At 42.9% G+C, this 23,421-nt stretch overlaps 1 protein-coding gene across 3 annotated transcripts in view; it reads left to right on the top strand.

Annotated features, from left to right (window-relative positions):
* RAD51B (RAD51 paralog B) overlaps window positions 1–23,421 on the top strand; it is a 682,991-nt gene that overhangs the window by 511,888 nt on the left and 147,682 nt on the right. For all 3 annotated transcript variants that reach the window (XM_045070887.1, XM_004738999.3, XM_004739000.3), the window contains one exon: window positions 7,588–7,691. In XM_045070887.1, coding sequence (XP_044926822.1) covers window positions 7,588–7,691 — 104 coding nt within the window. The remainder of the gene's footprint in view (window positions 1–7,587; window positions 7,692–23,421) is intronic.

Raw genomic sequence — 23,421 nt, forward strand, 5'->3', positions numbered from 1 at the left:
CAAAAATCTGTGCTGAGAAACAGAATTTAATGGATGGTAATCCCCTTCTGATTCTTACTGTCTCACTCAGACTCCCACCGTTAAGCTCTCTTGTTATGAAGCCGTGTTTGCTGGGACTTGGCAACCGGCCATCACATGTTTACCCATCATAAGGTTTTTAGGTAGGAGAAGACTAAGAAAATTCCTAGTCTGGAGGGAAATCTACTCTTAGGAAAAGGACCACCTGTCTGCCCTCTCTTCAAACTTACATGGGTGGTAAGTAGGGTACAGCCATTCAAAGATAGCACACAAAGTAGAACTTTCTCAAACTTCTGGAAAAAGTGAGGCCCAGAATGAAGAGCTAATTTCTTGTCATCAAAATGCCATAGATTCAAAGTTTTTAGTAGAGGCAGGAACTTCTGAGGCCATTTTCAACCAGCCCTTGTCATGGACGAGGAAACTGAGGCTCAAAGAGGCGAAGTAACTGGTCGTTAGCAAGGCCTGCCCTGAGCTTCTCTGCTACATCTCTCTCCTCCCACCCGTTCTCGTTAAAAGCCCACAGCTAAGTCAGAAATAGAACTCCAGGGTCCTGTCGTGAAGCCAGCAGCTGACCGTATGCTGCCATGCATTACACAGAACATGCTTTAGAATGTGAGGACAAAGATAAGAAAGAGACTGTTCTTCGAATGGTAACATGCCATCTCCTTCCCGGACTTATTGCAGTCTTGAAAAGATTTATAGGTTATTTTTTTCCTCCCTCCCTTCTGTTCGTCCTCCCTTCCTTCCCTTCTTCTTTCCTTCCTTCCTTCCCCTCCCACCATCTCTCTCTCTCTTTCTTTCTTCGTTCTAATCTCAATAAGTGGCCTTTCATCTAAAGGGACAGGAGGGGCCGCTGTCCAGGATATCCAGCTCTCCTGGGCTGTGAATTTTTCCTTCCTCCCCTCCCCTCCCCTCTCTCCTGGGAGTCAGTGCTTTGTTTACACTTGCCTTATTTTTAACATGGAAAAGTCTATCCTTTTAAAGTTGATCCTTGTGCCACAGGGCAGACACTTTTATATTGCGGACTAGAGATTCCGTTTAACCTCCCAGAAATGCTTAGCACAGGAGTCATAAATTGAAATGTTTTCAAAGAAGGAGCTTCCGCATTGAAGGCGCCCCAACAGGCCTCTTCTAGATACTGACACGAGTTGGTACCAGAAGCCCATTACCTTTTTGGAAATCAAGGCTACATAGCAACCTGATTATCCTCCTCCAGTCTGATTGCACAAGGACTACACCCTGCATGCAGAACAGGGAGCGAGCCCCTTGCCTTGTGAGCAATGTGTCTTCATAACCAACTCCCACTCCACAAGCATGGGGAATTGGATCCAAAAGATAGCGGTCATGAAAGCTATTCCAGAATCCAAGTCCTGTTGTTTTAACCACTTTATGACTGAGTTTTTCTAGCTTGCCTCATTATTAATAGAATAAAAAAATGTAGAAGATGATAATTCAACTCTCTTTCTCCCTAGAATTTCATTTCAGTCTTTAATCAGCATTTCTGTCATTTATACATATCAAATATCTCCATCTGTGAGTCACCACAAACCTTTGGTTGCCTAGAGGCAGGAATTATTATTCACATTTTACACAGATGGGTAAGCAATCACAGAAGGAAAACATGCTCTGACTTACCTAAGAGAATCTCAGAGAGTGGAGAACGCATGTCCCCACCGTCTGTTTTAGAGAAACTTGACTTCAGTGTAAACAAATTAGATTTTCTCCATGTAGCTTACTCAAATACTTCCACAAGCTCAATCCTGTGGTGACGAAAAATCCCCAATAATGAAAATGTTTTCAAAACCGAGTTCACTTATTTGATTTTTCTATCTGTATTGAAATGAACCAAATTCCAGTAAAATGAAGTCATTCTGCCTTGGCAGGTCTAAATATGGGAGTCATCAAAAAAGAGAAAGGCAGAGAGTGCCCTAATTTTTAGAACTTCCGGTTAAAATGAGCGTAGAGAAGACTCACTTATCTCTTTCCTGACCAATTAGGTCATTGGGCAGGAAAACACCTTTTCTGAAAGGCCAGCAAGTAGATTCCTTCTACCTTTAATTTCCCATAAACAGCATTAATGATTATTTATGCCAGAAATGTTTGAAAGTCAAAAGACAGGAGACATATTTTCTAGCTGCAAATAAAGTTACAGGGGCACTGGGGTGGCTCAGTGGGTTAAGTGTCTGCCTTTAGCTCAGGTCATGATCTCAGGGATCATGCCCCATGTTGGGCTTCCTGCTCAGCAGGGAGTCTGCTTCTCCCTTTCCCTCTGCCATCCCCCCAATACACACTTGTGTGCTCGTGCTCTCTCTCTCAAACAAATAAATAAAATCGTCTAAAAAGTTATTAAATTTATATTAACTGACAGTTTTCCCACCTTCTTCTCTCCCACTTCTCTCTCAAGTAATCCCACCACCTATAGCCACTCTTAGGGTCCTATCAAGTGAAATAACTTTTCAATTTTGGCCAGATTTTTAGGGCTTCCACCAGAGAGGGTCAGTTCCAGGCCACCTGATTTACACGAATCAGCTGCTGGGCCAGTTGAGCGAGGTTAAATAACTTGCCAAGCCAGGGCATGCACTGATCTTTCTGGAAACCCCTTGGCCCTGAGTTATCAGCGTATATCAGAACAGAGGAAGCTGGTTGTGGAGCCAGAGTGACACACAGATTCAGATGAGTGATGAGATGCTCGCACTGTGCCTCCATCAGTGTCGTCTCAGAGACGGGCCTTCAGGCTCTCTCTTCAGGCCCTTCCTGAAGCTCCCTGTCAACTGAGCTGACACGGCTGTGGGCTGTTTGACATAAGGAGCCTGGAGAAGGCTGACTGGAGTAGCGGTGAAGACAGTCGGCCCACTTTGAGTCCTGGCCCTGTCATTAACCAACCATGCGCCCATGGGAGAATGACCTTAATCCCTCACAGCTTTAGTTTGTCAATAGGGGTGAAGATATTCCCTACCTCCGTGAGGATCAAAAAAAGATATAACTAACAGATGAAGCTCAAACAAGACGTAAGCCCTCCTCATAGTAAAAGGCTCACCTAGGGCCTCCTTGGAGTACTTTAAAAATATTGTCTTTTCTTATCATTAGCTTTCAAGGTCCTCTGTTACTGCTCTTGTGGGGGCGTCATGTTTGTAAGCACTCCTCCACAAGCTGCTCACTCAGGGTTCCCATTAGAAGCTTTCCCGTGGTCATTTGCATTCACTGGCCTTTCGTCAGGCCCTGAGCTTACCTGCCCGGAAAGCAGCCAGGTACATGGGTTCATTGTTATACTGTTTTCATTGCTTTAGGGACATGGCATTCTTTAAATAGTCACTACTGGCCATATGGCTTTGACTCCTGAAAACATCTTCCAGACCTGAGAAGTGCCTATAATTTTATTATTTTTTAAAAATATGTATATTTTCTGAGTGCTTGACTAATTAACTCCTAATTAGTCTACATATCGTTTTTTGTGGCAAACTTGAAAGCTCAGCCTTACTTCATCCTATCACTTAGCAGGCACCTAAGAAACAAGCTTCTAACAAGTTTGTTTGAAAATTGTGAACATGGGGGGGTGCCTGGGTGGCTCAGTGGGTTAACGCCTCTGCCTTCAGCTCAGGTCATGATCCCAGGGTCCTGGGCAGGCAAGGAGCCTGCTTCCCCCTCTCTCTCTGCCTGCCTCTCTGCCTACTTGTGATCTCTGTCAAATAAATAAATAAAATCTTTTAAAAAAAAAAATGTGAACATGGTGTTAATTTTAGATTAAACAAGATAGAATTAAGAATGTAAATCTGCTGCTAAAACAAATATATGTAACATAGTTCAAAGTTTAGTAGGAACAACTTAGTAACTATTTAATCAGGATTTATTAAGTATCTTCTGTGTGTCAGTGACACAGAATGATTGAGGCATAAATTAAGTGATTTGGCCTAGCATAAATCAGAGATGGATTTGACTCTCTTAAGATATGTATTAGGGGTGTTAAGAAAAGCACACACAGGGAATATACCACAGGAGAGAAAACGGTGTAAAGTGAGAGAGGGAAATAAAGCATTATGGGAATTTAGAGGAGGAAGACAGTAAGTCTGTGAGGGCCAAGAAAGTGCCACAGAGGAGGTGGTATCGAAGATAATGTGTGGACCTAGAGGCATTTCAGGTGGGGAAGGGACATAGTGAAGAAGTGATTATGTTGGAGCAAGGTCTGTATGAAGTGGAATGGAGGGAGCTGAGTGGAAAGGCGGGTTGGGCACAGACTAGAAGAGCTCTGAATGCCAGTCTGAGGAATTTAGAGCTCTTTGGATGCACTTGGGAATTGCTGAAAGTTTTCAAGCACGCTTGGTCAGAAGTGACAGGGGAGTGTGCTTAAATGTGTGGTTGGGGAGGTTAATCAGGCAGAAGAGAGAATGGACTTTAGGAACGGACAGCGGCATGGACATCAGGTAGGAAGTTCTAGCAGCTTTCATCCCCAGGTGAAAGCTAATGAGGGTCTGATCTAAGGTTGGGGTAGGAGGAACAGAGGGTAGGGAAAAAGATATAGGTGAGATTTTACAGTTCAGTCAATAGAACGTCACAATATATTGGAACTGAGAAGCATGGGAGAAGGAGAAATTTAAAAGTGGAACTGAGGTTCTGAACCAGATTAACTAGAAGGCCGAAGAAAGGGACAAAGAAGGAAGAGTGAGTTATATGGGAAGACATAAGCTTGATTTGAAGATATTCAGGTTATGGTGCTGAAATTCATTAGGTCAGACTCGTAGTTCTTGTTCTTGAAAATGGAGGACAAGTGCTAAGGCGGGTTGTAGGTTGAGACAAGGCTTCAAAATCACCCATGTCAGGGTGTTGTCCTTGTCAACAGTGAGGACATGCCATATGGAGCAGACGTTGCAAGCTTTGTGGGAATGAGTGATAGGCGGCTCCTAAGTATGTTCGTTTGTGCATTTTTTAGAAATTGTTAAATTAAGTCAGGGGGATTGTACTCAAACATTGACTTCCTCCTGGCTTCTCTTTTTTCAAAGTCAAAAGATGTGGTTGACTCTGAACTCATTTTGTCACACGACAGCACTAGCTGGAGCAGCCAGGGTCTGCCCCTCGTGATCATGGATAGATGCGCTCATTCTCCGCAGTCTCCACTACTCTCCGTCCATCTCCTAACAGTTCATATTAAACACAAAGTAGAGTAATGGTTGCCTAGGGCTGGGGGGCAGAGAGAGGGGCTTGAGGCTTATATGGCTAACGCACATGGAGTTTCTTTTTGAGGCGATGAAGTGTTCTAAAGCCAATTGTGGTAATGCTTGAACAACTCTGAATATAGTAAAAACCATTGGAGTGTACACTTTGGGTGGATTGTATGATGTGTGAATTATCTCAAAAAAGCTGTTTTATAAAAATGCGAAAACAAAAAAAGAAAAGAGAAGAAAAATCGGTTGCTATTGCCTTTCCAGGGTTGGTTTTCTTATAACAGAAAATATTTCTTTATTAATATGTCTCTATCAAAAAGGGGAAGATGGAAGACAAGAGGGGAGTGTATTTTAAGAAGAATGGAAGGAAGTATATCTCTTTGCAGCAATAAAGGATTCCTGCATTTTAAGATGCAAACACCTGGCCTCTTTACTAAATGCACATTGCCTTCCTAGGCACTGAAGGCACTCGGGTGATAGGAGAAAAATCAGTCACTGTCAGCCTCCTACAGTCCACCCGTAACTAGGAAGAGAAGGAGAAGAAAAGCAGAGAAGGAAAAGAACACTCATCAAGATCCAGAAGAAGCAGAAGAAGCATATCTTAGATGCCAAAAGAGGGGGAAGCTTTATCAGCTGCTGCCAAGAGGTCAAGGAGAATGGGGACAGAGAAGTCAGGAGGTTACAGGAGACCATCCAGTGAGAAAGCTTAGAGCAGTGGGGCCGGAGAGAGACTGGGGAGCAGATGACAAAGTGCCCCAGATGCATTGTTCGGGAGTTAGTATTTGTCCTCAGCACGGAGGGCTGCTGGAGGAGTTTGAGCAAGGGAGTGGTGTGATCCTATGAGCATGGTCTAGATAATCTGTTTTCAGATTAATTTGTGTGTGTTTTGAGTGATGTGCATGATACACTACAGTCACCCTAAATTTTATTCTTTCCGATGCTAAATTCTTCTTCATTCAGAACTCCCCAGGCTTGTTGTGGTCCCAGTTGTTGATTCCCATCTAATTCATTCCTGTACCTGCTTGAACTGGAGAAAATGTATGCTTGGTGTTGTCTAACCCAGGGGCATTCAACCTCAGCACTCTTGTGTTTGGGGCTGGATAATTCCTTGTTGAGAGCCTGTCCTGTGCATGGGTGTTCAGCAGCATTTCCGTCCCCCCACTCTCTAAATGCCAGTAGCCCTCCCACTTAAGACATTGCCAACAAATCACCTTCAGCCTAGAACCGCTGACCCACATTCATCTGCTGTAATATTTGGGCCCAGGAGTGTACAGCCATGCAAAGGCCAGGCAGAGTTGGTAGACCACCCTGAAAGATGACAGGTCCAGAAAAGAAAAGAAGACCAATACTCTGGACTGAGGGGTGAGAATCAGAGGATGCAGTAAGCAGGCAATGAATGAGAAGCTCAAGGCCTCATTTTGTTTTATCTACTAATCTGGTGGGCTTCAGCCTCTCTGTATTTAGTCTTCTCATTGCAAAGAGACAGCATCTTGAGGTTACAAAGCACAATGAATGTCCTACTGTGCTCCCTATAGGGCTAGGATTCCTCTCAGGGCCAAAGTAGGCACAGGAATTCAGAGGAGTCCTCAGAATGGGCCAGATATGAGGGGAGGGAGGGTGGGCAGGCTTCTAAGTGGTGGGACCAGTGAGCTTGCCTCTAAGGAGGAAGAAGAGGAGGAGAGCAGGAATAGTTTCCTCATGGTGATGTCAAGAGGGATCAGCGAGGCTCTGGAGATGGAAGGTAGTAGATGAAGCACAACTTGGAGTAGACTGGAAATTCGGATGGATCCTTCAGATCCCTCCCCTTACAGGAAAGTCTTAGAAGGTGAAAGAATGTTTCTCTGGGGATAAGGCTGTCCAATACAGATTAGATATGAAATGGTTAGATCTTTCATATTCCTCTTCTGGGTGTGTGTATGCAAGGATTGGAAGGGCAAAGGAATTTTATATACATACGCTACCTTTTCTATATTGATTAGGAAAATGGAGTTAAGACTCTTATCAAGCTAAACAAGCCTTACAACTCTATTAAACTAAGACTGTTTTGTAACTGGCTCTCATTCTGTGGAGTAGCATTATGCCTTTCCTCCGTGGATGTTGAGTGGCTCAATTTTTTATTAGCAATGGCTCTAAGCTGCCTTGCATGCAAGCTCTTATTGATATATAACTCTGTTATCTTTTAGCCTAGTGGTGGTCCCTTGCACTGAGGCTGAAGGAAACTCATGCTGGTTTTTATTTTTAGTCTCATATTCTTAACCCCTGTCCTTCTTCTCTAATTTGTCAACTTTTGTGGTAATGAACTGAGTCCCCAGGAGTCTCTAAGCAATGAGCAGTGACTGGACTTTTGCTTATGGGAAACACCATTACAAGAAATGGGCATTCACAGTCATGGTTTTGCCCTGTTTCATTTCAGGCACTTCTGGATTCAGCTGTGTGACAGCTGCCCTAGGAAACACCTGGAGTCACAGTGTGAATACCCGTCTGATTCTCCAGTCCCTTGGTTCAGACAGAAGACAGGTGAGTTCTTTGACAATGTTTTCTGACTGTTGAGTTTAGAGAACAAGATGTACTTAGCAATCTGAGTGTTCATCTCCTGAAAGCACTGGCCACATTTTCTGTCCTGGCCCAATACCATCAGGGCAGGTAAAGAAATGAGCATCCCTGCCTGCCCCAGTAGCAGTTATAATGAAGTGGGAAATCAGCCGCTCACAGGAAAAAATGTGTAAGAATAGAGCCCATAGAGTTAGCATGCCTCCTGATATTTGCCAATGGCTTGGAAATGACGAAGGTCTACCCTCGAGGGATCTCAAACTCTCCATCTCTAAAGAGCTAATGATCATTTCACTTAGCTGGTATTTGTTGAGGACTAGATAATTCGTGGACAAATTAAATAGTGACAATGCTTTTTCTTGAGGTTAATATGCTTTGAAAACCATAGGCCAGACAGATCCTGCCATGTGATAAACTATTCCCCAGACCATGGGTACTTGTGCACTAACTCATAAGCCAGTAGGTTCAAGTACTGGAGTTTGCTGGAGAGACCCCCAAAAGGATGACAGCTCTTTCAAGAGCTCCCTGATGATGGTTTCTATCCTGGCCTCAAATGAGAACTGTATCTCCACCCCCTCCACGTTCCATCCAGAAGGTTTAACTTTCTACAACCCTTTCTTTCATTCAAAGAAAGGAACACCACAGGCTGACACCTTTGGTAAAGTGTTTCATAATTAGGGAATTTATTTTCCCCAATGCCTAACCTTAACTTTATTCTGTTGTGTGGACCAGGTTCCATCATAACCTCTCCCACAAGCAGGAGGAGGAAGATGATAGGGTGATTGTTCTGATTTGTTGGATGGGGCAGAATTCAGAATCCAGATTTGCCCATCTTGCTAAATGTGTTACAGTCCAGGTTATTCACTAAAGAGGCATGAAATATCATGCTGGCGGTCCTTTCTGGGGGAGGTGGCAGGGAGCTGTTGCCCTTCACCTGAATTAGGTAAATTGGCTGTCTTCCAAGGAGTCAGGAATCATCAGAAACAGACATGAGCCTTTGCCTGTTCCAGACATAACTTTCCGAGTGCCCTTGGTTACAGACCAGAGGATTCTTCTTGGTTTGCTTGGGACTGTGTAAATAACATTCCAGCTTGATGATTGAGTCAGCCATGTTCTGAGAAGATGGAGCTGCTTGTTTTCGTTTAGGGGAACATTCTTAAGTTTTCAGGCCCTGGCGTGCTCATTACCTCAGTGATACCTTTTCCCCGGGGATGATTCAAGTATCCTGGGTTCTGAATCCATTACTTCTCTTTTCAGAGCCAGAGATGTTCCTGTAGAACCTAATGACCTTTGTTTTATACCTGAGGTTATAAATTATGTTAAATAAAACCAGTTTGCAGCGGTCAGGCTCTACTACCTAAACTCTTATTTGAGGAAGCAAAATTCCTTGTGAATCAGCGTGGATCCATTCATTTTCATGGATCTTCAATCCCGTTCCTTGAAAATGGGTAGTTTATCTCTGTTTTAGGTTTCAGATGGTGCACACTGATTTTGTGATATAGACTGTTATATATGGTAGCATAGACTCCAGACTCCTAGATCCTTATTTTACCAATTCCAGCTAGCATTTGTTAGTATATAAAGAAGTTAGTGCCATATTTTTCTTTTCCTTTTGTTTTAATAAATTAGCCGGTCATTTCCATTTTTTAGGCATTCAGAGGAAATAGCTGGTAGGACAAACGCTATTATTTTATGTCTCTTTGGTAACTGCAGGATTCTGGTGGCTCTTGGTTCTTGGCTCACAGGGTCAAACACAGGCCACTAGTCACAAGAGGAATGAGGAGCACAGCATGGATAGATCAGTTGACAGTTTATCAACTCATATCCTATCAAATGAGTCAGTGATGTTATCTTAACCTACAAAGGACAACATGTTACTATCATTGCTAATCAATCAAGAGCAGAGTTAAATGCTTTTGAATCATGTTTTCAAACACTAATTAGTAAAATATGTAAATAAAATAGTAAAGTATAATAAAATGCTGTAGCAAAGTAAAATATGACCAGTGCTAAAATGGCCAACCCAAGCAGAAGAACTTACACTTAATTAATCTATAGAAGTGTCTGTGCCTTTTGGGACCAGTGTTTCAATTTGTGGCCTAATAACTAGGATGAAATTTGATGGAGAAAACATGTCTCTATCTGATGAACTTATCTCGCTTTGGCAGAGGACATGCATCGTGATTCACTGAGCTTTTCCTGTGGTCTTACTTCTTGACAAAGTAGAGAAGCCATATGAAGATAAACCTTTTCTAGGATATGTGCACAAAAAAGTACCTTAAGCTAGTCTTTAAGGTAGTTGTTCCAAGCAATACTTCCTTATAGTACTACTTAGTAAGAAAACATGCCTACATCATTCTAGTATCACCAGATCTCTGGAACACCAACTGCCAGGAAAAGATATCAGGTATAGCTCTCCCCACCCCCACCAGTGCACAGAGGCCACTACACCAAGGGATCAAGGACATGGAATGAGGATTATGTTTTATCCCGTTTCTATGACATTGAGCTCTACGCCAGGGCTCTTGAATATGAGGCTTAGTCTGAGATCACAGGGCTGGAAGGAGGTCAGGTCAAGCTGAGCAGCTCTGCGAGCCGATTAAACCAAGAGCTGAATTGTATAGTCCAAGGGAAGGAGTCCTCGGTGGCTGATTATTTTCTTTACACCCTGGAAACTTTGTAAAATTATATAATCAGGAAAGAAATCTCCTTATCAGGGCACAAGCCAAGTTAATGCTCTTGTTTATTCTGCTTCAGTGTTTGCAAAAACCCTCTTAAGAAGCTGGGAAACATTTTCTTTTGGACTAATTTAGGTTTTTTTCCGTTTGACTTTTATTTACTCTTTCTCTAGTCTGCTTCAATCCTGCCCCACCCTTTGTGCAACATTTTTATTCTTACCAAAGATGTGTTCTTAAAGTGGAATTAAAATGGCCTCTACTAGGGGTTTTTTTCCTCCTCTTTCAGTATTTTGGATTTTTTTTTTTTTTTTTTTTTTTTTTTTTTGGTAATCAAAAACGTGTTTTTGGTCCACCCTGTACATGGCTTGGGAATGCAAAGTAGTAGAAGACAGAGTTCCTGCCTTCGAGGTTCTTCAGGTCGAGTGTGAGAGATGGTACATGTGTGTTTACACTCATAAATAATCAAAATGAAGTGCACAAGTCAAAGAACAAACTACTAGTCCAGTGCGGTGTTGGATTTGTTACCTAATAACTGGTTGAGACGGTACCTGCTTTGAAACCAGAGCAAGGTAAACTCACCAGAGGCCCATTAGCCTTTTTAAAAGACAAGGCTTGAGCTATCACTTTAAATCAGTGTCTCTCAAGCCTGGCTGCTTTTTAGACTCATCACAGGGGCATTTGCAAAATACCAACACCAGAGCCCCACCCCACCCAATTAAATCAAAATGTGTGTTGGTGGGCCGGGCACCTGTGTTTATTTGTAAAGCTCCCCGCCGGGAGCCAAGGCGGAAAACCACTGCCCTACGTAGATAAATGTATATTACTGAGAGAGGAAAGGGAAAATTCAGGATGAGGAGGAACGGGAAAAGAAGACAAATAGGAGGGCAGGTCCCACGTTCAGAAGACAGCTTGGTTCTGGCCTTGTCACCAGAGCAGAGGGTTTGCTCCCTCAGTCACTTGACAAGGCTTTATTTGCTCAGCTCTTCTCTGCTAGTCACCATGTAAGGTGCCAGGGATTAAAAATACCAGTAAGTCGATGCCCTGAAGATGTATGTTCACAATTGACCTGGGGAAAGAGGGGAATGTTTGGACCGTCCCTGCAGCACGTGCGTGGTGGGTCTAGTGAGAGTGGAGGGGAGGGCGGGCCCCACTGCAAAGGAAGGTTCTGGGGTGTTTGATGAGGCAGCAGCACATGTAATGGATTGGCTGAAGCCTTCCTTCAGAAGGCGCTGGCAGTGACCTGGTGCGCCATCCTGAGGGGCTGGAAAAGGTGGAGTGAGGGTGGTTATACTTGAAAGAATGATGGAAAAACTTGATGAAATATTCATACTATTTCTCATCAAGTCATCATGAAGTCTGTTCCTATGAACCACATATGGGATTATATAAATTTTTCAGTACTCTGGAAGGAGTAATGAAGGAAATTAATCCCAACTAAGCTTCACACCCTCTTGATGAAATAAATATTATGACTCTCATTTCAACAAACTGGGAAGAGAGAACTTTTTCATATAGTAGGTTTATTTAAATGGATTTTATAATAATATTTTCATCTGCTATTTAGAAGTCACCCGGAAGTTAAAGAACACTTGACGGAAAGAGCCTAAAGTACCCAGTAAATTGTTGACAAGACCCATAATGTTTCTCAAACTCCTGGTCCTTACTGGAATCCTTAGGCTTTTCTCAAGGTTGTTTTTCTCCCAGGTTGTTTGCATCTGGGAAGTATTTAGTGTCTCCTTTCTGGTGATATAATTCTTCTCTCAGTATGCATTTTGTGTTTTAAAAGACTTAAGGGGCACCTGGGTGGCTCAGTCGAAAAGCGTCTGCCTTCAGTTCAGGTCATGATCTTAGGGTTTTGGGATCGAGCCCCATGTCAGGCTCCCTGCTCAGCGGGAAACCTGTTTTTCCCTCTCCCACTACCCCTGCTTGTGTTCCCTCTCTCTCTCTCTCTCTCTGTGTCTCTCTCTGTCAGATTAATAAATAAAATCTTTAAAAACTTAAAACACCGTCACTGTGGAGCCTTCCTGACACCGAGTTTAATCAGCCCTGTTTCCCTCAGTTTTGCCCACAGATGCACCTAGTACTTTCCTCAGTTCTTGCATGAGTGAAACCCGGATTGTGAGCCCCTTGAAGGCTGTGACTGAATCTTATTTGTATACCCTCAGAAGCAGAACAGTGCTTGACATTTACACATTCAGTACATATATTTTGAAAGAGAGAGAGAGAGAAACTCCTCATATCCTTATGTGAACCCAGTCCTGAGAAAGAAGGCCATACTGCTTATTTGGAATCACTCTTCCCCATAGGAATTGGGTTACACAGCTTAATAGTTCCTTTAAAGTATTAGTAATTGTCAGTTAAAAAGGTTGGCATCAGACCTTGACAATTACCAGCAGATCCTTATAATGAAGTGCTGTACGACTAACAAATACAGGAATGTCTTTCTGCAGAACTAGCCTACTGGGGGCTATGGGAGAGTGAGAGTCAGGCTTTCCTTGAAATCGTAGTTGGAATTCCTCTGTGTAAGCAAACCAGAGCCCTAAACCCAAGCAAAGTGAGGGAGAGGGGTCCCACAGCTGCTTGCAAGGAAAGGGCAGCTTGCGGACTTTAGCTGAGGGGAAGGATAAGAAATCTTTGTTGCCATCTTCCAACAGTCATGAGTTCTGCTGTCTGTGCTTGGATAGGCTTAATGGAGGACTGACTAACTGAAGGAAAGATGAGAAATCTGTTCTCCCAGATAAGATGAAGGGTAGGTTTGGGGCAAGAATGTCAGGCACACAATCATATTCACCCAAAGAAAGACATTGAAGAGGATGTTTTACCTCATGGAAGTCATAGTTTTATGTCTGGCTGTTTGCAGAATCCCCCAGGGACGAACTCAGGGTTAGTGGCCCTCCCTCAAAAATGAATCCCTCTCCCTTTGTTAAATGGTTCCAGATCGTTGTGTTTATTCTCTATCTTTCTACCTCAGCCCGTCTGCTGCTTTTAGGCAGGGAGACTGGTGTGTATGTGTGTGTATCCAGCCAGAGGAAAACTCTGGCTTCGGGGGTGGGAGAAATTTCTTTCTAAGCATAAATGTCTGCAGAAATAGCAAAGGGAACATCATAGAATCTCAGCCAAGCACATTGCCTTGGGTATAAATGTTCCATGCCTTTTCAGAGCTGCTCGAATGCGAAATCTAACCCCCTGCCCACACTCTTCCCTCAGAAGTGTTCGAACAGGTATTGAGCTGATTGGGAAAATGTGTAAAAGAGGAGCCCAGAATGGTGACTTTCATTTTTTTTAAATAATTTTTTGTAATAAACATAAATTGTATTATTAGTCCCAGGGGTACACGTCTGTGAATCTCCAGGTTTACACACTTCACAGCACTCACCATAGCACATACGGTCCCCAATGTCCTTAACCCCACCACCCTCTCCTCACCCCCTCCCCCCTGGCAATCCTCAGTTTGTTTTGTGAGATTAAGAGTCTCTTATGGTTTGTCTCCCTCCCGATCCCATCCGAATGGTGACTTTTAAAAGGACTCTCCCACACACATTTTTTTTTTTAGGCCAGCAGGCAAATGTATTAAAATCTGAGGAAATCCTACCTGAAGTTGTGCAGTAACAGCAAAGGAATGCAGTGAGTTAAGACTCAGAGCTTAGAGACAGGCTCCATCCGAGAAAGGACAACATAGACACCCCCATGGGCACTCCCTGTTTCTGTCTCTGCATCTGAGATAGGAATAGCAATGCCTTCCACACTGCCTACGAAAAAAAAAAATACAAAACAAAACAAAAACCCCAAACTCCATTGGAGTCCCTCTGGGGGGAAAAAATCCCTAGTTCTTGATGGGGTCAAGTAGAGAAAACTTTTCCTAGAAGGGGTTCCATTGGAAAACCCTAGTTAAAAATTCATTAGTACAGTTGCCTCCATGCTTCTGATGGGGGTCTTCTTTTCAGTGCCTTGGCCATGATAGACAATGTACCTTTGCTGAGGGGAAGCATCAGTCTTTCCTAGAAGATTTTGAGCCACAGGGAGTCAAGAAAAATTCAAATCAAAATCAAAACAAAATAAGGGTGGGGCAGGGGGTTAGAAACCATCACAGGGTTTTAAATGTCCTTAAAAAGTAGAGTTGTAAAAGTAAGTTTTAGCACCATTCCAAAGAGGAAAAGGTACTTGAACACCAAAAAATAGAGAAGACATTATCTATGGATAAAGAATACCATTATAAATCAAATACATTTGTTTTTATGAAAGACTTAGTACATGTCCGTGTTTCTGTCTTTGAAGATTATGATCTATGATATGAGAGGCTGAGTGACTGGTCCACTCACACAGTGTTTAGGTGACTTCCCCTTTACTGAGCCATTCACCTTCCCAGTATTTTATCAGCTCTGTCATTCTCCGCCAGCCCTGACTAGTTTTATTTTCACACGCTGTCTGGTACCAAATCCCCTTATGCAGTGACCTTCCCAGCTCTAACTTGCTAAGTAAACCAGGGCAAATATGTGAATGAGAGATTTCCAGAGAAATCTCAGCTGTTGCAGGAAATGGAAGAGACACAGGGCTTTGGAACCAAACTGAAGACCTTGTTGTCAGCTAGGGAAGAGAAGTGTTTTCAGTTGGGAAACAACATAGGAAACAGCTATGAGATCTCTTGGACAAGGCGGTGACCTGAGAGTCAAGGACACTTAAATGTATTTGGCTCATTTGAGAATGAAGGTTGGACAGGATGTTGTATTTTGGCTTTGGTTAGCTATGACTGAGAAGAAAATGGGGCAACGTCTTTGGTTAGGAAAAGCAATAGCTACATAAACTATGAACTGATTTACAAATGAACCAGTGCTCTTTCACTAGAACCTTTAAAGGTCTTTAGGATATGACAGTGTCCCATCTGAGATGCCTCCTAGAGATGATCTTATCCAGGGATTCTCTACTACAGGGACCTTAAGATTCACAGGTGTTTGTTAATGCTGACTCCTAGGCCCGGCCCCAGTGACCATTCAGTGAGAGCAAGCACTTCCGGTGATTCTCACCAGCGTGGGCCTCAGAACCACACTGTATTCTAGCCATTTCATTTTACAGATAGGGGTAAGCAACTGAGGTTCAGTGACTTAGGTAGGGTCACACAACTAATAAGCAGCTGAAATGGAAGTGGAATTAAAGTCTGCTCATTTCTAATCTTTTGCTATTTTCACTCTACTATGCTGACTTTTAATAGGAAAACTCTGGGCAAAAAAAGTGCCCTAGCCCAATCAGTTGACTGGGTTTGTAGGCAAAGTGATATTTATATCCTCTATGACTCTTAGTGGCTTGTAAAAAGTTTCTACAGAACTCTGTGAAAAAGTATATATTTTTTAAAAGTACCATCCCACCCCACATTGCGGTGAATAACCAGATGAAAGCATTTTAGGGGTACCTGGGTGACGCAGACAGTTAAGCCACTAACTCTTGGTTTTTGGCTCAAGTCGCGATATCAGAGTCATGAGATCGAGCCTCCCATGGGGCTCCATGCTCTGTGGGGAATCTGCTTGAGAGTCTCTCTCTCCCTCTCTCTGCGCCTCTCCCGCTCATGCTCTCTCTCTTTCAAGTAAATAGATAAATCTTAAGAAAAAAGAAAGGAAGAAAGTCAGCATTTTAAATTCTTGGTGAATACATAACTTTTTCTAAGTTGAACTTCACAGTGAGCATGGACCTCCCAACCAAATGACTCTCTTAATACACAACATCCTGCAAGCAAGGCTGTCTTCCCTGCCCCCTTCCACAAATGGTCACGTGTGCTCATGGAGAGCCACCCTTCATCTCGAGCTTCCCGTTGCCTAGCTTCATAGGCTAAAGGTATGGGATGGTTTGGGAACCTTAGAGTTTTCTGGTCTTTTGTTTGCATGGTCTTCTCAGAATGGGAGAAACTTTGCCATTCTCATATTTTTGCGTCTTTGCATCTTTATTCGAGAAAGTCAGAGTGGAACAGGGGTAAGGAGGCCGCCTGGAGACTCATTTCCTGCTGTCTCAGGATCCTACAGTTTGGTAGTGAAACCTTGCTGGCTTCTGATGCTCGAGGCAACACTAATTTCAAGTCCTCTTTATTGTGTCAGGAGGGAAGGGGGTTAATCTTCATTGAGTACTTTGGTTGCAGGCATCAGGTTTGATCCTTTCACATGCGTTATTTCCACTGACCCCCAGAACAAGCCTTCAAGGGAGAACTTTTCGTCTCCTTTTTACAGAGAAACTGAGCTAGAGAAACGAGTTAATAACTTGTATTCGGTAGTAGTTTGAGACCAAATTTGCCATGTCCTCTGAGATGTAGGTGCCCTTTTTTTTTTAACTTTAGGAATCAAATGAGGTGTTGGAAAATGAGGCCTTGCCTTAGTGATGAGTCTTTTGGCTTGCAATGAATGGTCCTTATTATCTTTCTCTCTGATTTTTCCCCAAGGATGACTGGATCTAGAATGTCATTTAGCTTACCTCCAAAGCTTACTAAATTACATATTAGAACACCACCTCCCACTCTGGGGCCAGGGACTTTAAGAAGGAGATGATGAGCTGCTTCTTGCTTTTTTCCTCTTGCTCTTGCCGTTATTTGGCTGAGAACTACTCCTGGCATGTGACTGTGATTCAGTAATGCTCCTTGCCCTGTCTGTGTGTGTGATTTGAATAGCACAGCTTGTCACACATGTGGCTGAAGCGGAGCCAGCTTGGAGAATTCGTCATCTGGTTGCTATTGCCAGGGGAGTATGCCTGCCCAAGTAGTGCATTGCCTGGACCCATGGTCTCTGCTTCTCCCCGAGATCTACTGTAGCTGAAAGGGTCACAACATGGTACGATGCTGGTTTGTATTTCAACCTAATTGGAGCAGAGTGTGCAGTAGGGCTTCAGACCCTTCTAAAATCTTTACAGCTTATGAAATTAGGTGTAGGGGGTTGGGAAACAGAGAGAGGATTTACATGATGGAGATATAGGGAAAAACAAATCAAATATGTCTCTAGGATTCAGTTGGAATTAGGTAATATCTGATGCTATTACCATAACAGTTTATGATATGCTAAACATTGTCTAATGCATGATTGGTTGTCAACTGCTTTACAAGTCATTGAGCTTTTCTAATTTCTGCTGCTCTAAATAATTTGGAATTTTCAGTTACCCGAGAGTTGACATATGCACTCTTTCCTTCCCTCAACCTTCCTCTTACTCTGTTGCCCCTCTCTGCACACTTTCTCCCTGCTTCTCCCACCCCCATAACCTCTCCTGGATTTTTAAATCAATGGCTCCTGGCAACTGCCTGAGAGTTCAAATGTTTGAAGCAGAGATTTTCCACAGAGGGTATCTTTCTGAAAGTTTCCCTTCTTGGTTTGGCAGAGCTTAAGAATTCTGGCATCTAGGACAAAGAGCATGTGTGCTTAAGTCTTGGACCCTTGTTTTATTGTTACCAAAGGGACTATGATTTTGAGAACACCTTTCGAGAGCCAAGCTACAGTGGCTATACCCCTACTTTCTCAGTACTCAACTCAGAATTGGCAATGAGAGATTGAGCTGGGATTGTGATCCAGGACTCTAAGTAACAAAATTCTGAGTGTCAAAACTTTGGAATGAGGTTCATTGTTATAAACCTTAAAAAGTTAGAACAGAGGCACCCAGTATATCCGGTAGGGATTGAGAACAAATCACCCAAAACCCCTCCAGCCCTCATTTTCAGACTTCTTTGCTCTACCCAACCATTTATTAAGAGTTTCTTTTATACCAGTTACTCTGCTAAGTGCCCTGTGGGCCTTCTCTTGTTCAAACCTCACAACTACCCTATGAGATAGATATTACTGGGTAGACTTCCAGCCTTTACACTGAAGTACATTGAAGTTTATAGAACTTCTAAAAATTGCTCTAACTCCCATGACTTCTAAGGATCCCTCTTGCCCCACGCACATACATACAATCCCTCCCCTACATTCCTGGGTTCTTAACCATTATCCTCTACTGACTCCCCTGTTAAAGTAAGATTATTCATGCCTGCTGCTTGGAATTGCTTGCAGGAAATCTCTCCATTCAACCACTGTGGTGTGGCCACCCTCAATGGTTGTATTAGGTAGAACACTCCCCTCGAAGAGTGGAATGAGTCATTACCTTGAGGGAGCTTTTTCTATCTCTGTTAAATAATCATCGGTTATTTCTTATAACAGTGTGGTTCTATGTGGCAACAGAATACTCTTGAGGAAGAATGAGCTCCATGGGACCTCTCCCCATTCAGTCACGGGAAGTCCTGGCTCTTCCTCTCTCAGATTCCAAGTTCTGGAACCTTTCTAGCCAGCATCTTTTCCATGTTTTGGGTTTGACTTCAATGTCTGATATTTACAATGTCAAAGCAGAAGGAGAAAGGTTCTGTAGCATCTTGCCCACAGTGGGGACAGACCTGTACTTACCCATTCCTGGTCTCCTCAAGTGAGAACCTGCAGGACCAAGGAGGTACCATGGTACACCCTGTGGAGAGAACCTCTTCCCCCATGGATGATACAGAATGACATATCAATGATATTCAGCCATTTATTCTGTCCTTGCAAAGTCACTATCCCCACAGAGTAATCGATTTCATGGTTTACCTTTAAATTTCCTCTGAGTAGTCTGTTCTTCTTTGAATCTATTATGCCAGCATCCTAATGGAGATTGAGTGAATGTCTACTGGAATGGGAAAACTCTGGTGTTCTGTGTTCTCTTACAGGTCCATCCTTAGAGTACAGAGGTTTAGGAGATCCAGTGAAGTTTCTAACCTTTCAATAACCTCCCTTATACCAGACTGGTGTCCCTGATTTGTAGCTCTTTATGCAGCATTCTGTCCACACATACTCTCCTATACTGCCCATGCACAGGAACATTGGGCTCTTCTTTGTGACTGATCTCTGTTTGCTACCTGTGACTCCATTCTAGCACTAGCCTTACCTTTTTATGCCTCCCTCTTTCCTTTTCTGACTTAGACCTCACTTCAAGATCCCTATAATTGGCTCTGCTAAGAGTATGTTAGCACTTCATCCCATTGACCTGAGAAGGCCAGTCTAAGAACCAGCCTATAATCTCAGTTCAAAGTGAACAGCAGGCATTTCTACCAAAGGCTTCATTTGTGTCTAGGACCCTAGTGCGTATGGGTCTCATGACATGTCGTGTAATGTCCAAAGGCTAAATATTTTCAAAGAAAACTCACTGAAACAAGTTGGCTAAGTGACTGCCACAGCATCTGTGAAGTCTTTTCTTCCATTTCTGAAAAATCCTAATATTTTTCCTCAATTAAGAAATGGTATATGTTACAACTTAAAATCTTTAGCAATAAATCTTCTAAAGACTGCAGTTGTAATAATAGTCCTTTGCATGTGCTCTAGCCATAGACGTGGATCCTCTTATAACTCTTGAATTTTTATCTAGACTAGACCATTAAGTTTTCGTTGTATTGGAAACTTCCTTTTCCTTCCATCCCTCCCTCCTCTTTTTCTACCTTCAGATCTTTTCTGGGTAGATATGTGTGTCAAATTTTGGGAATGTGAAGTCAAATAAAGTCTAATTTCCTGCCCTGAAGAACCATAGGGGAGGGAGAATACTTAGTTGAGAGAGATGGCCATGTAACTACATACAAGTAGGTATTGAGAGAACTGTGACAGAGTACAGTGTGGTGTCAATATTAGGATGGTCAGAACTCTCAGCATGGAAGACCTGATCAGGGAAGGATTCAGAGGAGGTTATGGTGTTTGAGAGAAGTCTTGAATGGTGTATCAGGGCTTGCCAGGTAGAGGTAGATGGGGAAGGAGGCTGAGGAAGCAAAATGAACAAAGGCTCTAGGGTGGGAACTGCAAAGAAGTGGCACTTCTTCAGTGCTGTGGGGGAGGGTAAGTGTGGGTCTGTGCAATGGGTGGGGGCAGGGAAAATGGAATCTGTATATAAAGGCAAAGCAAAGAAAGGCAGGGCAAATCAGACTTGACCCTGAAAGCTCTCAGAAGCCCCACTGAGAGCTCTCAGCTGGGCTGTGACATCAGATTGGTACTTATAAGGTTCTCTCAGGCAGAAGTTTGCCATATGGGTTTGAAATAGGATGGAAAGAAATGAGGGCCAGAACCAAAGCAGTGGCCATTGAGATGGAGAAGAAGGAAGAGATATGAGATGGTCAGGAGGGAGGAGCAACAGCATTTAAGCACGCAGAGAGAGCATCTGGAAGGAGGGCTTGTTTCTGATGGAAGTGAGTCGATGAGGTCATCACTCATTGAATGGGCTAGTTCAGGAGGACAAGCAGGTCTGGGAGGGAAAGAAGAGCTGGCCCTGCTTTATGTGATGGTTTGGCTGCTTCCATTCTTCCTCCCAGACCTCAATGACTGCTTTCAGTGATTAGCTTGGAGATCAGAAGGGATTTCTTATCATTGTGCAGAATCTTGAGTCAAAAATTTCTCTTTCCCTGTATACACCGCACTGTTGCTTCCAGCCACCCATATTCTCTTTTCTACCCTTGGTACTGTTTCTTTCTTTTAGAACCCTGAGTTCTAAAAAAGACAATGGTCATCACAATGTATGGAAAATGAAGTTTGGAAACACCTGCAAGGGAAAGGGAAAGGTGCAAACTATTTGCATGCAAGCCCCTGAGCTCAGAGAGGAGAGGGCCCTATGGATAACTGTGTCTTCCTCTCCAGTGAATTCTGGCACATTAAAGTCCAGGGATGTGGAATCATTACCTAATTTACTACTAGTTTAGGCTTCAAGGTTTTCTAAAAGATCCCCATTGACAAATTGGGAATCAAGAATCCATGCCTTAGAGGGTTATGCAAATTGATTGCTTCTTTGCTCAGATCCCCTCTGCCTTTACCCTGCTCTGCTTGGTACCACACAGAACCGATCCTACAATCTACATTTCTCAGGCTCCCTTTCCATGATTCTGCTTAGTTTGGAGTCCTGAAAGGAGGGTGAAGGGCAGAAGTATGGGAGAAGTCGTGTATTTCAGCCTCCCTCTTTCTGCTTCCAGTGGTGTCTCAGATGGTGGTAACACTAGTCCTTCTCCATGACCTTTGTGTGGTCTCAGCTCCACAAAGAGCTAGAGTTGGGCAACTCCATTTTCTGGGTCCAGTAACAACCTCTTCCCTTGCTCCTCCAGCCCCAAGGATGGTGATGGCTTCCTACTGCTGCTAGTGTCTGGGTTGCCTCACTGCCCCTGTTTTCCTTTCAGCTCTTCCAACACATTTGTAACTAGTTCCCAACATTAAATTCTCTCCCTTAAATTATGTGGGGTGAGTCCTGTTTTCATGATGGACCTTGACAGACATACTCTATATAAGCTCTCTGATTGGCACTTGGTTAACATAAGACCCCAAATACTTTCCATTGCTCCACTTCCCCCAAAGAACTCCTCTGCCTACTGTGATTCTCCAGCCCTAAGTGTCAGGTTCTTAGGTTGAGCTGTCTTGGAAGGCAAACATTTTGTTTAGTGCTTCCTGAATGGCATGAGAAAAGGAGCTCTCTTGGCCCACTCTCCTTCCTGTGGGATTTTCCAAAATTTTCCAGTTGTATCTAAGCTCAGGAAACATTTTAATGTCTGGAAATATGTGTTGGGGGGAAGGGGTTGATGGTTTGAAACCAACAGAACCTCTTCTATAAGAGGTGTGTTGAAATGTTCCAGGGTCTGCATAAACGCAAGACCCTGGTCCTCCCTTGTTGAAAACGTGGTAGACTCCCATCCTAATGGGTTCATGTTGTGGAAGAGAAGTTGGCAACTTCTGAATGCTCTAAAGGCCTGAATTCTCTGCAGGAGGGAAAGGATAGTTCAGTGGTTAGTATTTGGATTCTAATTCAGATTCCACTTCAGATTCTATAAGGAGAATTCCATATTCTCCTTCTTTGGCCAATAATCATTGTTAAGATTGTCTAAATCATAAAAAATCTTTTCTAAGGCCAGTATTACTAATTTAATGAACTGGAACATTATGAGATTCTTGTGAGGATAAGCATCATCAAACAGCAGAGTCCATTACTGGTTTCCTCAACCAGGCCATGGCTTTCACTTTGCTATATCACCCACATTTCAGAGCAACTTTCAGAAAGGTCTCTTGGGGGATGAAGATTATTATTGTCTTAATGCATTCATCAGAGAAAAGTAGAAGTTGAGGAGCTAGAATTATGTACTTTATCAGATCCTTCAGTATTGGACCAAACAGTAAAAAGTAACCATCATTGCTAGTCTGTGAGGGCAAAACCCCAGAAATTGCTAAGAGACTCTTATATCACTATATCACTACACAGAACAGCTGAAACTCCATCCTTTGAAGAATGACTCTGAACGTAATCACATATTGATTTATTTGGGATGTGAAGGAAGTTCCCCCAATTTTTTTTTGGCATAGTACCCGCTAACTAGGATACTTGGGTGGTTATTTGATGATGCACAGAACTTTATAGAACTTGGGGTCAGGTATATATTTTATATTAGAAGGAGAAGGAATTTAATGAAAAGGAAGGAGGTGGTGTACACCAATGCAAGTAGTTCGGGTGTTCCTGAAATGCCCAGCATTGTATGGCATTGTTACTCTTCCTCCTAAATTTTTCCATTAGTCTAAAACAAAGCCAATGGAGTGAATTAGAGCCCCAGAAGTAATATGAGAGGATTTTTCCATCTGAACACCCCAAAAAGTGAGGATGATTTTGTTTATTATGTCAGAGATTAAAACTAATGCATGGATTCTGACATATATCATAATTATATAAGCCTAGTCTTCACCTCCAGGTACCTAGAAAGAAGAGAATCTCCACTGTGAAAAAGATAGTGCTATTTTAGAATTAAATTCTAGCTTTGTCTCTAATTAGATACCTTATCTTGGGCAAACAACTGTGAGTCTTAGGTTCCTCTTCTATGAAACAGTTAATGATCCAGAAGAAGAAGCAATGTCATGCTATACCTCATTTATTATTTTGTACAATGTTCATGATAGGGCTTGCCACATCATTTGTTTGTGCTACACCATAGGATACAACTCTAGCATTCAGTTCAACTATTTATTTGGCCAATGGCTTCTTCCTGTAATGCT

The sequence above is a fragment of the Mustela putorius genome, unplaced genomic scaffold (assembly GCF_011764305.1).
Source record: "Mustela putorius furo isolate JIRA1106 unplaced genomic scaffold, ASM1176430v1.1 tig00000129_pilon_pilon_pilon, whole genome shotgun sequence".
In the NCBI taxonomy this organism is placed as follows: Eukaryota; Metazoa; Chordata; class Mammalia; order Carnivora; family Mustelidae; genus Mustela; species Mustela putorius.